The sequence below is a fragment of the Salvelinus fontinalis genome, chromosome 9 (assembly GCF_029448725.1).
Source record: "Salvelinus fontinalis isolate EN_2023a chromosome 9, ASM2944872v1, whole genome shotgun sequence".
Taxonomy (NCBI): domain Eukaryota; kingdom Metazoa; phylum Chordata; class Actinopteri; order Salmoniformes; family Salmonidae; genus Salvelinus; species Salvelinus fontinalis.
This window is the reverse complement of record NC_074673.1, coordinates 9,142,328-9,160,237: the sequence shown is the minus strand read 5'-3', so window position 1 is coordinate 9,160,237 and position 17,910 is coordinate 9,142,328. Positions and strand designations below refer to the sequence as shown.

Below are 17,910 nucleotides of genomic sequence, written 5' to 3'. Positions count from 1 at the left end.
CACACACACAGCAACTACAGCACACAGGTAGAGGGACACACACACACACACACAGCAACTACAGCACACAGGTAGAGGGACACACACACACACACACAGCAACTACAGCACACAGGTAGAGGGACACACACACACACAGCAACTACAGCACACAGGTAGAGGGACACACACACACACAGCAACTACAGCACACAGGTAGAGGGACACACACACACACAGCAACTACAGCACACAGGTAGAGGGACACACACACACACAGCAACTACAGCACACAGGTAGAGGGACACACACACACACAGCAACTACAGCACACAGGTAGAGGGACACACACACACACAGCAACTACAGCACACAGGTAGAGGGACACACACACACACAGCAACTACAGCACACAGGTAGAGGGACACACACACACACAGCAACTACAGCACACAGGTAGAGGGACACACACACACACAGCAACTACAGCACACAGGTAGAGGGACACACACACACACAGCAACTACAGCACACAGGTAGAGGGACACACACACACACAGCAACTACAGCACACAGGTAGAGGGACACACACACACACAGCAACTACAGCACACAGGTAGAGGGACACACACACACACAGCAACTACAGCACACAGGTAGAGGGACACACACACACACAGCAACTACAGCACACAGGTAGAGGGACACACACACACACACACACACACACACACACAGGTAGAGTGACACACACACACACACACACACACACACACACAGGTAGAGGGACACACACACACACACACACACCACACACACACAGGTAGAGGGACACACACACACACACACACACACACACACACACAGGTAGAGGGACACACACACACACACACACACACACACACACACAGGTAGAGGGACACACACACACACACACAGCAACTACAGCACACAGGTAGAGGAACACACACACACACAGCAACTACAGCACACAGGTAGAGGGACACACACACACAGCAACTACAGCACACAGGTAGAGGGACACACACACACACACATACAGGTAGAGGGACACACACACACACACACAGCAACTACAGCACACAGGTAGAGGGACACACACACACACACACAGCAACTACAGCACACAGGTAGAGGGACACACACACACACAGCAACTACAGCACACAGGTAGAGGGACACACACACACACAGCAACTACAGCACACAGGTAGAGGGACACACACACACACAGCAACTACAGCACACAGGTAGAGGGACACACACACACACAGCAACTACAGCACACAGGTAGAGGGACACACACACACACAGCAACTACAGCACACAGGTAGAGGGACACACACACACACAGCAACTACAGCACACAGGTAGAGGGACACACACACACAGCAACTACAGCACACAGGTAGAGGGACACACACACACACACACACACACACACACACAGGTAGAGGGACACACACACACACACACACACACACACACACAGGTAGAGGGACACACACACACACACACAGCAACTACAGCACACAGGTAGAGGAACACACACACACACAGCAACTACAGCACACAGGTAGAGGGACACACACACACAGCAACTACAGCACACAGGTAGAGGGACACACACACACACACATACAGGTAGAGGGACACACACACACACAGCAACTACAGCACACAGGTAGAGGGACACACACACACACAGCAACTACAGCACACAGGTAGAGGGACACACACACACACAGCAACTACAGCACACAGGTAGAGGGACACACACACACACAGCAACTACAGCACACAGGTAGAGGGACACACACACACACAGCAACTACAGCACACAGGTAGAGGGACACACACACACACAGCAACTACAGCACACAGGTAGAGGGACACACACACACACAGCAACTACAGCACACAGGTAGAGGGACACACACACACACAGCAACTACAGCACACAGGTAGAGGGACACACACACACACAGCAACTACAGCACACAGGTAGAGGGACACACACACACACAGCAACTACAGCACACAGGTAGAGGAACACACACACACACAGCAACTACAGCACACAGGTAGAGGAACACACACACACACAGCAACTACAGCACACAGGTAGAGGAACACACACACACACAGCAACTACAGCACACAGGTAGAGGGACACACACACACAGCAACTACAGCACACAGGTAGAGGGACACACACACACACACACACAGCAACTACAGCACACAGGTAGAGGGACACACACACACACACAGCAACTACAGCACACAGGTAGAGGAACACACACACACACACAGCAACTACAGCACACAGGTAGAGTGCCCACACACACACACACAAAGCAACTACAGCACACAGGTAGAGGGAAACACACACACACACACACACACACACAGCAACTACAGCACACAGGTAGAGGGACACACACACACACACACACACACACAGCAACTACAGCACACAGGTAGAGGGACACACACACACACACACACACACAGCAACTACAGCACACAGGTAGAGGGACACACACACACACACACACACACACACACAGCAACTACAGCACACAGGTAGAGGGACACACACACACACACACACACACAGCAACTACAGCACACAGGTAGAGGGACACACACACACACACACACACACACAGCAACTACAGCACACAGGTAGAGGGACACACACACACACACACAGCAACTACAGCACACAGGTAGAGGGACACACACACACAGCAACTACAGCACACAGGTAGAGGGACACACACACACACACACACAGCAACTACAGCACACAGGTAGAGGGACACACACACACACACACACACACACAGCAACTACAGCACACAGGTAGAGGGACACACACACAGCAACTACAGCACACAGGTAGAGGGACACACACACACACACAGCAACTACAGGACACGCAACTACGGGACACACACACACACAGCAACTGCAGCACACAGGTAGAGGGACACACACACACAGCAACTACAGCACACAGGTAGAGGGACACACACACAGCACACAGGTAGAGGGACACACACACAGCAACTACAGCACACAGGTAGAGGGACACACACACACACACACACACACACAGCAACTACAGCACACAGGTAGAGGGACACACACACACACACACACACACACACACACACACACACACACACACACACACACACACACACACACACAGCAACTACAGCACACAGGTAGAGGGACGGACACACACACACAGCAACTACAGCACACAGGTAGAGGGACGGACACACACACACACACAGCAACTACAGCACACAGGTAGAGGGACGGACACACACACACACACAGCAACTACAGCACACAGGTAGAGGGACACACACACACACACACACACACACAGCAACTACAGCACACAGGTAGAGGGACACACACACACACACACAGCAACTACAGCACACAGGTAGAGGGACGCACACACACTCTGTTTTGGCAGTACATTTGTGGGGCGGCAGATAGCCTAGTGGTTAGAGCGTTGGACCAGTATCCCAAAGGTTGCTGGATTGAATCACCGAGCTGACAAGGTACAAATCTGTCGTTCTGCCCCTGAACAAGGCAGTTAACCCACTGTTCCTAGGCCATCATTGAAAATAAGAATTTGTTCTTAACTGACTTGCCTAGTTAAATAAAGGTAAAATAAATAAATACATTTTAAAAAGATGGTGGCCGACAGACACGGTCGCCTTGCTCCTAGCCAACTTTGCAGTATTTCGTTTTTTTTGTTCAGTGTTATTTCTTACATTATTTACTCAGAATGTTTCTTGTATTATTATGTACAGCCGGAAATAACTTTTGGATATTAGATCGGCGGTCACTTACCAGAAATTGGACTTCCCTGACCTGGATCCTTTGTTTTGACCTTCCCGAGGGAGTTCTGATCATCCCAGGAGCTGCACCGAACCGCCCACGTTGGAGAAGAGATAGGAGTTGTGCCCTAGTCAGTTCTGATCATCCCAGGAGCTGCACCGAACCGCCCACGTTGAAGAGATAGGAGTTGTGCCCTAGTCAGACTCAGGTGGCGTGCATACCATCCACTGCTTCCCAGTATATTACTTGCCAACGTTCAGTCCCTGGACTAAGCATGTTAACCCACACGAGGCTGCAGGCCCAGACGGCATCCCAAGTCGTGTCCTCTTGAGTGTTTACGGACATATTCAATCTCTCCCTTTCCCGGTCTGTTGTCCCCACTTGCTTCAAGATGTCCACCATTGTTCCTGTACCCAAGAAAGCGAATGTAACTGAACTAAATGACTATCGCCCTGTAGCACTCACTTCTGTCATCATGAAGTGCTTTGAGAGGCTAGTTAATGACCATATCGCCTCCACCTTACCAGACACCCTAGTCCCACAACAATTTTCAGATCCACAGACGCAATCGCCATTGCACTGCACACTGCCCTATCCCACCTCAAGATAAATACCTATGTAATAATGCTGTTCATTGACCACAGCCAAGCTTCTACAGAGGCACCGTTGAGAGAATCCTGTCGGGCTGTATCACCGCCTGGTACGGCACTGCACACAACCGCAGTGTTCTCCAGAGGGTGGTGAGGTCTGCCCAACGCATCACCGGGAGCACACTGCCTGCCCTCCAGGACACCTACAGCACCCGATGTCACAGGAAGGCCAAGAACATCATCAAGGACCTCAGCCACCCGAGCCACGGCCTGTTCACCCCGCTATCATCTAGAAGGCGGAGACAGTACAGGTGCATCAAAGCTGGTATATAGAAGCTGAAAAACAGGCCTACAAGCCATCAGTCCAGCCTCTCTGTTAAGAGAAGTATGTTCTCAATGTTCATAAACTGAACTTTAACTACTCAGTCTGCAACCCAGAATTTGTAAGATACTGGTTGAAATGAAAACAGAGGCCTAGCCTATAATAGTCAAATGTTTATTCACGAGAGCGCTCTGAAGTGAAGAATACAAAAACATCCATTTTATAGCTGCGCACATACTTCCACACGAACAGTAGATATCATACGCACATACATACGAACAGTAGGTGAGTTGTATCACTGTTTATCACTACCAAGCCGCGTGGGCTACCGGCAGTTCCACTCCCCCGAGATTAGGGAAACCTTGAGAAGTCCTCCCTGTCCTCATAAGTTCTCAGTTCCTGCCAGGTGGGTTCAAACACAGTCTAACTGTTCTCGGTATCTTTCTTTGCCCCCCCCCCCCCCCCCCCCCCCCCCCCCACACACACACACACACACACACACACACACACACACAAGTTAAAATCCTGAGCTACGCCTTGCTCAGACAGTCTGGGGTTTTCCACTATACAGATACATTGTTTTAACAAAATTCTGACTAAAACTACACACATCATCAGAATAAAATTTTATGGTTCTAATCAATTTCATACAATTATATGGTTTCAGGGTGGAATATTCTAATCATTAATTTAAACGTAAATTCCATTATCACTCTCTCAGCCTATTGCGGACAGTCTGAGCCCCTGATGGAGGGATTGTGCGTTCCTGGTGTAACTCGGGCAGTTGTTGTTGCCATCCTGTACTTGTCCCGCAGGTGTGATGTTCGGATGTACCGATCCTGTTTAGGTGTTGTTACACATGGTCTGCCACTGCGTGGGCGATCGGCTGTCCGTCCTGTCTCCCAGTAGCGCTGTCTTAGGCGTCTCACAGTACGGACATTGCAATTTATTGCCCTGGCCACATCTGCAGTCCTCATGCCTCCTTGCAGCATGCCTAAGGCACGTTCACGCAGATGAGCAGGGACCCTGGGCATCTTTCTTTTGGTGTTTTTCAGTCAGTAGAAAGGCCTCTTTAGTGTCCTATGTTTTCATAACTGTGACCTTAATTGTCTACCGTCTGTAAGCTGTTAGTGTCTTAACGACCGTTCCACAGGTGCATGTTCATTAATTGTTTATGGTTCATTGAATAAGCATGGGAAACCATGTTTAAACCCTTTACAATGAAGATCTGTGAAGTTATTTGGATTTTTACCAATTATCTTTGAAAGACAGGGTCCTGAAAAAGGGGTGTTTCTTTTTTGTTGAGTTTATGTATGCGTAACTTCTGAGTGGTTCAGTGTGTAACTTTTGAGTGGTACTAGTGTAGACACACCTAATTCTAGGGTTTTTCTGTATTTGTACTGTTTTCTATGTTGTAGAATAATAGTGAAGACATCAAAACTATGAAATAACACATGGAATCATGAAGTAAGCAAATCAAAATATATTTGAGAATTCAAAGTAGCCACCCTTTGCCTTGATGACAGCTTTGCACACTTGGCATTCTCTCAACCAGCTTCATGAGGTAGTCACCTGGAATGCATTTCAAGTAACCGGTGTGCCTTGTTAATTTGTTGAATTTGTGTTGTATCTCTCTAGGAGCTTTTGAGGTTTCCTAAGCTCCATGATGCCATAGTAGAAGTGGTCACATCCCTCCTCAGGAAAAGGTTACCAGTCACCAATGAGATGGTGAGTGTTTTCGCTTACACTTTTTAGAATCATTTGCATGAATAAGCCATTATAAATGTTTGTAAATGCTCTCTGATTCACTACAATAACCCATAAACCCCATAGATTTAAGTGTACCAAATCACATTTCCTGTCTTTCTTTTCAGGTTCATAACCTGGTGGCCATTGAGTTGGCCTACATTAACACCAAACACCCTGACTTTGCTGATGCCTGTGGCCTCATGAACAACAACATAGAGGTATGAAACATTGTTCAGAGTTGGAAATTGCTTCTTTAAATTCTATTCTACAGTATATGAAGTGTTGTACTTAATGATATCATGTGGTTGTGTGTCATAGGAACAAAGACGTAACAGAATGAGAGAGCTGCCCTCGTCTGTTCCTCGGGATAAGGTAACAGACCGTCATATGGTTAGGATTTGTTCGATCGCTACAAAAAGTACAGTTTTCTCACTGTTTCTTTACGGCTCCCAGTCTACCCTTTAGAGCAGCGCTAGAAGCCATATGTCTTTATGGCTCCCAGTCTACTCTTTAGAGCAGCGCTAGAAGCCATATGTCTTTACGGCTCCCAGTCTACTCTTTAGAGCAGCGCTAGAAGCCATATGTCTTTATGGCTCCCAGTCTAACCTTTAGAGCAGCGCTAGAAGCCATATGTCTTTATGGCTCCCAGTCTAACCTTTAGAGCAGCGCTAGAAGCCATATGTCTTTATGGCTCCCAGTCTATCCTTTAGAGCAGCGCTAGAAGCCATATATCTTTATGGCTCCCAGTCTACTCTTTAGAGCAGCGCTAGAAGCCATATGTCTTTATGGCTCCCAGTATATCCTTTAGAGCAGCGCTAGAAGCCATATGTCTTTATGGCTCCCAGTCTACTCTTTAGAGCAGCGCTAGAAGCTTTGTCTTTATGGCTCTCAGTCTACTCTTTAGAGCAGCGCTAGAAGCCATATGTCTTTATGGCTCCCAGTATATCCTTTAGAGCAGCGCTAGAAGCCATATGTCTTTACGGCTCCCAGTCTACTCTTTAGAGCAGCGCTAGAAGCCATATGTCTTTATGGCTCCCAGTATATCCTTTAGAGCAGCGCTAGAAGCCATATGTCTTAATGGCTCTCAGTCTACTCTTTAGAGCAGCGCTAGAAGCCATATGTCTTTATGGCTCCCAGTCTACTCTTTAGAGCAGCGCTAGAAGCCATATGTCTTTATGGCTCCCAGTCTATCCTTTAGAGCAGCGCTAGAAGCCATATGTCTTTACGGCTCCCAGTCTACTCTTTAGAGCAGCGCTAGAAGCCATATGTCTTTATGGCTCCCAGTCTATCCTTTAGAGCAGCGCTAGAAGCCATATGTCTTTATGGCTCTCAGTCTACTCTTTAGAGCAGCGCTAGAAGCCATATGTCTTTATGGCTCTCAGTCTATCCTTTAGAGCAGCGCTAGAAGCCATATGTCTTTATGGCTCTCAGTCTACTCTTTAGAGCAGCGCTAGAAGCCATATGTCTTTATGGCTCTCAGTCTACCCTTTAGAGCAGCGCTAGAAGCCATATGTCTTTATGGCTCCCAGTCTGTCCTTTAGAGCAGCGCTAGAAGCCATATGTCTTTATGGCTCCCAGTCTGTCCTTTAGAGCAGCGCTAGAAGCCATATGTCTGTCCCTGTGTCTTGTCTGTCCGATTATTTTTTTATTTCCTCTAGTCTTCTGTCCATTGCTCCTTCGTCTTTCACTCTCTCTCTCTCGCGCTCTCTCTAGTCCTTTAAGGGCCCAGGGGGTCAGTCTCTCTCCCCCACTGATCTTCCTCCCCCAGAAGGAGAAAGACCCAAGGTGTGTCCCTGTGTCACTCAATGCCTGTCTGCATCCTACCTCAACCAGGGTTGGGCTTCATTTCAATTCAGTTAATTTGGGAAGTTAACTTTAAGTAAAATTGGCGGTCGTCAATTCAGAACTAATTCAAATGGAATTGCCCTTGACTCCAAGCCACCATCATTCTCCCTTGACTCCAAGCCTGAAGACTGAAGACCCTACTTTGTGTATGGTGCAATTCTGTGTTCCCCTTCTCTATTCCCCTTCCACCCCTCTGAGGGTGAACTACATTTCCCATCTGATACCTCCTCCCGGCATGTGTGCTTCTGTACAGAGGAAGGGTCCCTGGAGGGAAGTCTTCGTACAATATGTGACTCTGCCACTGTCAGAATGCTATTTCTTCCAGAAAGTCAGTATATGTGCAGGCATAACTGTATAGTCTGTAGATGTTCCGTCATACCAGCCAGGCTGATGTAGTAGCCTGGAGAGAGGCATGCTTTTTGGAAATGCATGGTCACACGTGTATGATTGAGGCTCTACTGAAAAGTGATCTCTTATAAAAGAGATTTTAATCTCAAGGAGACTGTATAAATGACCTCTAACCGTTCTGTCTGTCTATTTCCTGGTCTCCAGGCTGCAGGTGGTGGTTTCCAGGGAGACCAGGATGTAGGGACAGGGAACTGGAGGGGCATGTTGAAGAAGGGAGAGGAGGGGGTGGGCGGAGACAAGTCCATGCTCCAGACCTCTAACCCTGGCAGCCCTCAGAGGGGCCACGCCGTCAACCTGCTGGATGTGGTGGGTAGTAGCATCCAGACAGAAATATTTAGCCTGATTTACCACATAATAATACAAAAAAAATCTAACGTAACTCTTAATTCTTAGGAGTAAAACTTATTCTAAGAGATTCATCTCTAGGCTGTTTGAGAGAAGATTTTAATGCTAAGCAACCACATAACTTTTTGAGTTGTCAGTGATTGGTCTGTTTGTGTCCTTGTATCCCCCCCCCCAGCCTGTTCCCGTTTCCAGGAAGCTGTCGGCCAGAGAGCAGAGGGACTGTGAGGTCATCGAGAGGCTTATCAAGTCCTACTTCCTCATCGTCAGGAAAAACATCCAGGACAGGTATGGTGCCCGCTGTGTTTCTACTTCCTGTTGTTAGACTCCATGTGATTTCTAGAAATAATATGCTGAAATGGTTTTCCTCTGTTTTATTTGTCGTTCTACTTGACTCTCAATCTGTCCTCTTTTCCTTTTCACCTGCTTCGAAGAAATTTATAAAGTCATCATTTTTGAGTGATAAAACATTAGGAACACCTTCTTGATATTGAGTTGCACCCCCTTTTGCCCTCAGAACAGCCTCAATTCACCAGGACACACACTCTACAAGGTGTTGAAAGCGTTCCACAGGAATGCTGGCCCATGTTGATGGGTGGTGGACCTTTCTTGATACACACAGGAAACTGTTGAGCGTGAAAAACCTCACCAGTGTTGCAGTTCTTGACACACTCAAACCGATGCGCCTGGCATCTACTACCACACCCCGTTCAAAGGCACTTAAATCTTTTGTCTCGTCCATTCACCCTCTGAATGGCACACATACACAATCCATGTCTCAGGGCTTAACAATCCTTCATTAACCTGCCTCTTCCCCTTCATCGACGCTGTATTTAACAGGTGACATCATTTTATTTATTTTTTACATTTTACATTTACATTTTAGTCATTTAGAAGACGCTCTTATCCAGAGCGACTTACAGTAGAGTGCATACATTTTATGATTTTTTTTTTTTTTTTTTTTACATACTGCCAAACCCTCCCTAACCCGGACGACGCTATGCCAATTGTGCGTCGCCCCACGGACCTCCCGGTCGCGGCCGGCTGCGACAGAGCCTGGGCGCAAACCCAGAGACTCTGGTGGCGCAGTTAGCACTGCGATGCAGTGCCCTAGACCACTGCGCCACCCGGGAGGCCCAACAGGTGACATCATTAAGGGATCATAGCTTTCACCCCGTCAGTCTATCATAGAAAGAGCAGTTGTTCCTAATGTTTAGTACACAGTGTACTTGTCTCTCCCTCGGCACTTCCTTCTGCAGCGTGCCCAAGGCGGTGATGCACTTCCTGGTGAACCATGTAAAGGACAGCCTGCAGAGTGAGCTGGTGGGGCAGCTGTATAAGGCTGGTCTGCTGGATGACCTGCTCACTGAGTCGGAAGACATGGCCCAGAGACGCAACGAAGCTGCAGACATGCTCAAGGTACAGCTGTGTGTGTGTGTAGAACGTGCTCACTGAGTCTGAAGACATGCTCAATGTACAGGTGTGTGTGTGTGTGTGTGTGTGTAGAACGTGTTCACTGAGTCTGAAGACATGCTCAATGTACAGGTGTGTGTGTGTGTGTGTGTAGAACGTGCTCACTGAGTCTGAAGACATGCTCAAGGTACAGGTGTGTGTGTGTGTAGAACGTGCTCACCGAGTCTGAAGACATGCTCAATGTACAGGCCTGCTATTAGTTACAGAACTATGGGAGTTTGAAATATGACACATGTGTTTTTGGGGCAGTAACTCACAGCACCACAAACGAGAAGCTTGGTAGTGTGTTTTAACCCTTTTCAAACGTGATCTAACTGCTGCTTGAATGTAGCAGCTAATGGGACTAACTGTGGCCTCTGGCTTTGACGTCACTGGGGGTGTTTTGTTTCTGTATGAATTTGCTCATCTGAACTGTCTTTTCCACTCTGTGTCCGCAGGCCTTGCAGAAAGCCAGTCAGGTGATCGCTGAGATCAGAGAAACACACCTGTGGTGAGGGCCTCTCCCTCCATACGCTCTCCCTCCATACGCTCTCCCTCCATACGCTCTCCCTCCATACGCTCTCCCTCCATACGCTCTCCCTCCATACGCTCTCCCTCCATACGCTCTCCCTCCATACGCTCTCCCTCCATACGCTCTCCCTCCACATGGACCCTAAGCACTGAACCCTGTTCTGTCTCAAACCTACCTGGACTGCAGAGACGGACAACTTTGGAAATACACTGGTGGCAATTTGTGTTTATTGAGTATCATCAATGCTCCATCCTCCTGAAGTTGTCACTTCCACACTCCCCTGTCATGGTTTTAAAAGCAATGGATTGGTGTAAGCCTTGGCTGAAGGGAGTTTCAACCATTTGTTAAATGCATGACCGGGAGTGTAAAACCACATGAGAATGGGGACGCACATTTGGATATAGTTGTAGATTGTATTATATGGACTTGACCTATACAGTATCAGTCTTCACCTGCACCACATCGCACACCAAATGGTCTTTCATATGTCAGTATTATATTGATGAATGTGTGAGGTCTACCTACTGAATAATGTGGAGTTACATTAAAGATGTTTACTCTAGTTTCTGGCTTGCTGGAATGTATGCTGCGACTTGTAAATGCTGTCTGTCTTCATCATGGTTACTGATCTATTGTCTCGCATGTCTATGCTACTGCAGAAAATGTCCTTACATGGTAACAATCTCTCATTTGTGTTGCTGATGTTTACAAAGCGCAGAGAAATGCCACTCTGACGTAGAGTAAGTGTTATTTGTTGGTTGAATGCACCACAATGCAGCTGCAAACCTTACACTTCCATGTTCTCTGAATGGGATTTCATGTCTTTTCACCAAACAATGCTACACCGTCTTGTGTGTTATTTTGACTCTACTGTACGTCTGTCGTTAAATGTGTTTAAGATATCTAGTGTATTGATGAGGTCATTTGTCCTACTATATTGATATGGATAATGATAATTTGTTGTCATACCCACAATACCATGTGGTAAACTATTGGGTAGTAAAGGCAGGGCAGAATTGTGTGGCAACGTCTAACTTGAAGTGGCAGGTTTATTCTGTATATTCTCAAAAAGTGGTACCAGAGTTGAATGAGTCATTTATTGACTTGTGATCCAGTCTGCTGTTATACCAGACGGAACAATAAACATCAAATGTGTTTATCAACACGTATACAGACACATTATCATCATGGGCCGATCGCCAGTCACGGCTGTCTGCCCTCGACCATGGCGGCTGCTCCTTTACCTCACACGGCCCATCTTCTTGCCTCGACCTTTGGCGCTGAGGGGCAGGACAGGGTTAAGAAATCTGAATCACTTGGCAGCCAGGTAGTAAGCCCAGTAGTGAATGTCTCTGTTGCAGCACTTCACTGCATTCTGAGTCTAATGCTTCACCCAGAAGTGTGCACTTGTTCTCACTCCCTCTCATGCAAGAGCCTGGCGGTAAAAGTGTTCCACTTCTGGGTCAAGTGTGAATACGTTTTAATGGTTTGTCAGTCCATCAGTTACACAGGATTTTACTTATTTTGGCTTGATGTTTATCATTAAAAAGTTTTGTGCTGTAATTTCAGACCAGACCATGTTGGCAATTTGCATTGTCACCACTTACAATGTCTTCAAGCTATCGTGCAGTGATCGTGCTATACGCAATGCGTACACACAGACGGACATAGGCGGTGTAAGTGATGGTCATGGCTGTTTCTTTGGTTTCAATCAATGTTTGTTCCACTGGTCATTAATTGACCATCCCTGCTTGAGAGTTTGAAAGGAATGATGGGAAATGGAGTTGTTGATGGAATGGAAACCAGTGACTCAGCCCAATTAAAATGAAAACCACAATGCTGGGTCTTGTTCATTAGGCACAACATGGAAGAAACTGTTCTAAACTGTACTCTATACTCGTCCAATAAGAGATGCTTGTCTGTTTATTAGTCTACGTGTTTTCATTTTGTACCCTAATAAACACGACTCAGAATTTCTTTGTCCCTCAAAGTCCAAAATTCTGAACCTCCGTGTTACTTACCTCTGGTGGTCCTGGACCCGGGTGAGAAGCTGGTTAATCTGTAAGGACACAAGACTTGCTGTAAGCTTTGATTAACAACACCTTTTAGTTACTGTGGTGGAAACCTGTACAGGTGGAGTCCATCGGAGAGAAACCCAGGAGCGTGATGATACTATAGACCACATAATTCACTTTTAGTTTAACTTGTTCACCTTTCATGTACCCACCAGGGTTTGGGCCAATTCAGGAAGTAATTTGAAATTCCAAGTGTCTTCAATGATTTTCAATGAGGAAAATGTTTATTTGGAATTTCGTTTACTTTCTGAATTGAAATGGAATTGACCCCAACCCTGGTACCCACTGCCTGGGAACTCTCATTGCCAACCGAAAGAAGACAAGACTATATCACAGTATTCCTCAGATCCCAGGGAGGTTGAGAGGAGAAATGAACCCAGAAACCTGCCGATGACCCTGTAGACTTCAGAATTGACCTGTAGGTCACCTCTGATGTAGCCACTGCCTGGGACCTCCCACATCGCCAACCGAAAGAAGAGGAGACTGCATCTCAAGGTGAGAGAATACACTGAGACGGGACTACACGACCTGAGACGATAGTCAATACTAAAGGTAAGACCACCCAGATCCCTTTCAACTTATGAAAACCTTGCTGCCGTTGAGAAATACTGGAAAATATTGTACTTCATTGAGGGTGACTGTTGTATACCTGTTTCTGTGTTAGGTCAAGGGGACTTCATCATACTTCTGTTTCTTGAGTTTGTCATGTGTGTTGTCTAGGTGACTTACATCATACTTCTGTTTCTTGAGTTTGTCATGTGTGTTGTCTAGGTGACTTACATCATACTTCTGTTTCTTGAGTTTCTCACTGAGGTCAAACTTCTCTGCCTCCAACTCCATCATCCGCTGCCACATCTCACTGGCCTTCTCCCTGTTGGGCAACAGTGGATCAGAACACGCCCCAAAGAACCCTGGTCTCACTGAAGAATGTTCATCATTCGAACCGTTCACATAGTCATGTGTTCAGTCATAAACTTTAAAAAATCAGACGTAAACCATCATAAATAAATATGATAACACTCAGCTTTTCTGAGGACAGGTTGATTTTGAATTTTAACGATGACGTCATACTTGAGTTTGTCCTCGTTCAGATGGTCGATGCTGAGAGGTTTCCTTCGGTCAGCAAGAATCTTTTTCTTCTTCTCTCTCTCTGTCTGTTTCTTGGCTCCTTTGCGGTTTTCACTCTGAGTGTTGAAACATCACAAATACCATTGTTCTCAAAGATATTTTGGAGGAAATGTTCATTGCCTAACATTACTTGATGCTTCCGTTACACTATTGTCAATATATGATAAAGAAAACACTGGGGGTTGTTTTCTAAAATGTTTTTGAAGATACAATATTCCACTGACCTTCTGCTGGATACCTCCATACTGGTGGGTCATGTTGGTGAGAGCCTTCTTCTTCTTGGCGTCATCATCCTGCTTCCTACGCTGATCCTCTGCCTCCTTCCTGTCCTTCTCCTCCTGCACACGGAGCATTAGGGATGAAAGACACAGAGCATTAGGGAAGAAAGACACAGAGCATGAGGGAAGAAAGACACGGAGCACGAGGGAAGAAAGACACGGAGCATTAGGGAAGAAAGACACAGAGCATGAGGGAAGAAAGACACAGAGCATGAGGGAAGAAAGACACGGAGCACGAGGGAAGAAAGACACGGAGCACGAGGGAAGAAAGACACGGAGCACGAGGGAAGAAAGACACGGAGCACGAGGGAAGAAAGACACGGAGCATGAGGGAAGAAAGACACAGAGCATTAGGGAAGAAAGACACGGAGCATGAGGGAAGAAAGACACGGAGCATGAGGGAAGAAAGACACAAAACATTAGGGAATAAATATCAAGATCTATCATAGAAATTACATCCACAATCTGTTTCCCCGTTAGCCATTAGAAGTTATATTGTATTAGTCATATGTGGTCCTGTCAGTTGGTAAGAGTATGCAACACACAGGTTGTGGGTTCAATTCCAGCATAGAACACACATTAGTTAGGTGTCATAATGGGGAGAAGACTCACCGCAACCCTGGCCTGCCTCTCCTTCTCCCTCTCTGCACGAACCCTCTGCTGCTCTGCCCTCTCTGCGCGACGTTTCTCCTGCACACACACGCACACTCAGTGACCAAGTTGTCAGGTGTCGCATTGCAATGTTTCTAGGAACAGTGAAAGAACATTCACTCCAGATTCTAAAATGGCTGACTCACAATCCTGTTGACGAGACTGATGAGCTCCTCTTCTTCCTTCTTCCTCTGGATAAAGTGAGACTCGATCAAAGACTGGAGCTCAGACAGGTCCTTCTCCTGACGCTTCCTGTGTATATCCTGACCACCACACAGAAGAATCAGATTAAGTAATAAGAATAGTTTGTTTTGGTAAGACAACATACATGTAATACACCCTGAAAAGAGTCATTTCCTTAGTTAGACGTCATCTTTTGACTTTCTGTACCTCTCATTTGCTTCATCTTAACAGGATACAGTTGGAGGCAAGTCTGTCACGAATGGTTAGTTAGTTTTCTTATCATGATGTGTTTGTCAGTGGAGGCTGCTGAGGGGAGGACGGCTCATAATAATGGAGGGAACGGAGCGAATGGAATGGCATCAAACACGCATTTGATGTATTTGATACCATTCCACTCCAGCCATTACCACGAGCTCGTCCTCCCCATTTAAGGTGCCACCAATCACCTGTGGTGTGTGTGTTTATGTGATTCAACTTACATCAAAATCCACTTTCTCGCCATCAGGCATCTTTGGTGCAGAGATGTTTGGCACAAACCTATGGAAATTAAAATTGCGTGTATAATGTGTATATATAATCTCAATTTGAGCATTTCAGTAAATGTCGTGATCTTTCAAGACCACTTATGATATAACGTATCTGTCACGTTCCTGACCTATTTCTGTTAGTTTGTTGTATGTTATAGTTGGTCAGGACGTGAGTTTGGGTGGAAATTCTATGGTTTCTGTTTCTATGTTGGTTTATGGGTTGCCTGGTATGGCACTTAATTAGAGGCAGGTGTTTGGCGTTCCTCTAATTAAGAGTCATATTTAGGTAGGTTGTTCACGGTGTTCGTTGTGGGTGGTTGTCTCCTGTGTCTGTGTTTGTCGCACCATAAGGGACTGTTCGGTTTGTTTTGGTTATCGTCATTTTTATGTGTAGGCTATTTTCCCTGTTCGTGCGTTCTTCGTGTTTATGTGAGTTCGTCGTCCAGGTCTGTCTACACCGTTTGTTGTTTTTGTTAGTTTAGTCAAGTTCGTGTTTTCGTGTTTTTTTCTTTAATAAATCATGTCTTCAAACTCCGCTGCATTTTGGTTCAATCCCTGCTCCTCCTCATCGGATGAAGAGGAGGAGGAAAACCGTTACAGTATCATCTGTCAGGGGAAAATAAAAAATGGGCTACCCAGAAACACTTGGAGGAGCGTCCTCCAGGCAGAAATGACTAAGTGTAACGGATGTGAAATGGCTAGCTAGTTAGCGGGTACGCGCTAGTAGCATTTCAATCAGTTACGTCACTTGCTCTGAGACTTAAGTAGTGTTGCCCCTTGCTTTGCAAGGGCCGTGGCCTTTGTGGAGTGATGGGTAACGACCGTGCTTCGTGGGCAACCGTTGTTGATGTGTGCAGAGGGTCCCTGGTTCGCGCCCGTGTCGGGGCGAGGGGACGGTTTAAAGTTATACTGTTACATTGATGCTGTTGACCCGGATCACTGGTTGCTGCGGAAAAGGAGGAGGTTGAAAGGGGGGTGAGTGTAACGGATGTGAAATGGCTAGCTAGTTAGCGGGTACGCGCTAGTAGCATTTCAATCAGTTACGTCACTTGCTCTGAGACTTAAGTAGTGTTGCCCCTTGCTTTGCAAGGGCCGTGGCCTTTGTGGAGCGATGGGTAACGATGCTTCGTGGGCGACCGTCGTTGATGTGTGCAGAGGGTCCCTGGTTCGCGCCCGTGTCGGGGCGAGTGGACGGTTTAAAGTTATACTGTTACATAAGAGTGGCCTCAACTGGTGTGACCTGGAAAAACTTGCCCCGTACCGAGTGAGATGGAGGATATTCGTCAACGGCCTATGATCCTTACAAGAGCCACGGTCTTAAAGCTGGAATCCGTAGCGGTGACACGGCCACGTCTGTTTTGCGGTATTACAACAACAAAGAAGCTGCATATGTCGGCTCAATCGGAAACGACCTTGACATTTCTATTGTTGAATCCTTAACGCTTCAGCTTCACAGACTGAAAAGAGCCCTGAATCACAGTCTGTCAAATTCAATCTAAAAACTTACTTTGGTTTGGGCTTGGCTCCATCTGTAATAAAGAACAGTGACTCTCTTAGCTTGATAATATCATACAAAAGGTTGTATCATAAAAAAGAGACACCTGAAACCCCACCTCTTTAAGGAATACCTAGGATAGGATAAAGTAATCCTTCTAACCCCCCCCCCTTAAAAGATTTAGATGCACTATTGTAAAGTGGTTGTTCCACTGGATATCATAAGGTGAATGCACCAATTTGTAAGTCGCTCTGGATAAGAGCGTCTGCTAAATGACTTAAATGTAAATGTTGTAAGTATTATTAGAAGGATGTCATGATAATCAGGATAGAATACTCCTTTATTAAAGCTGTATGGGGTGGGGTCAAAAGTATTATTGTGTAATACAATATACAGTGCATTGGCATTTACACAAGCAGTAAATCTTTCAAATAGACAAAAAATACAAAACATTTTTCAT

At 46.3% G+C, this 17,910-nt stretch overlaps 2 protein-coding genes and 1 long non-coding RNA gene across 6 annotated transcripts in view; 2 read left to right on the top strand and 1 right to left on the bottom strand.

Moving 5' to 3' along the window:
• The window catches only part of LOC129862028 (dynamin-1-like protein), a 27,882-nt gene extending 14,793 nt beyond the window's left edge, over positions 1 to 13,089 (top strand). For 2 of the 4 annotated variants that reach the window (XM_055933319.1, XM_055933321.1), the window contains 8 exons: positions 6,424 to 6,513; positions 6,660 to 6,752; positions 6,853 to 6,906; positions 8,248 to 8,319; positions 8,932 to 9,093; positions 9,308 to 9,417; positions 10,389 to 10,548; positions 11,040 to 13,089. In XM_055933319.1, coding sequence (XP_055789294.1) covers positions 6,424 to 6,513; positions 6,660 to 6,752; positions 6,853 to 6,906; positions 8,248 to 8,319; positions 8,932 to 9,093; positions 9,308 to 9,417; positions 10,389 to 10,548; positions 11,040 to 11,096 — 798 coding nt within the window. In that variant the 3' untranslated portion in view covers positions 11,097 to 13,089. The remainder of the gene's footprint in view (positions 1 to 6,423; positions 6,514 to 6,659; positions 6,753 to 6,852; positions 6,907 to 8,247; positions 8,320 to 8,931; positions 9,094 to 9,307; positions 9,418 to 10,388; positions 10,549 to 11,039) is intronic. The other 2 variants (XM_055933317.1, XM_055933318.1) reach the window with 1 other exon arrangement.
• On the top strand, positions 839 to 5,231 carry LOC129862031 (uncharacterized). Its single transcript, XR_008760710.1, has 4 exons — positions 839 to 1,012; positions 1,371 to 1,614; positions 2,165 to 2,773; positions 2,991 to 5,231. It is a non-coding gene; the product is annotated as an uncharacterized LOC129862031 (long non-coding RNA).
• LOC129862943 (troponin T, cardiac muscle isoforms-like) lies at positions 12,197 to 17,910 on the bottom strand. Its single transcript, XM_055935047.1, has 10 exons — positions 17,902 to 17,910; positions 17,463 to 17,512; positions 15,908 to 15,965; positions 15,392 to 15,508; positions 15,207 to 15,284; positions 14,541 to 14,654; positions 14,260 to 14,372; positions 13,969 to 14,059; positions 13,135 to 13,172; positions 12,197 to 12,393 (listed from the first exon to the last, which is right to left on the bottom strand). Exons 1-10 carry the CDS (start codon positions 17,908 to 17,910, stop codon positions 12,354 to 12,356), a joined length of 708 nt encoding a protein of 235 aa, XP_055791022.1. The 3' UTR covers positions 12,197 to 12,353.

Excerpts from the sequence above, each read along its gene's own strand:
- LOC129862943 (XM_055935047.1), bottom strand. Across the intron at positions 15,285-15,391 it reads TCAGTCTCGTCAACAGGATT|GAGAAACGTCGCGCAGAGAG; the intron begins GTGAGTCAGCCA and ends GTGTGTGTGCAG. Across the intron at positions 14,373-14,540 it reads ATGGAGGTATCCAGCAGAAG|AGTGAAAACCGCAAAGGAGC; the intron begins GTCAGTGGAATA and ends TTCAACACTCAG.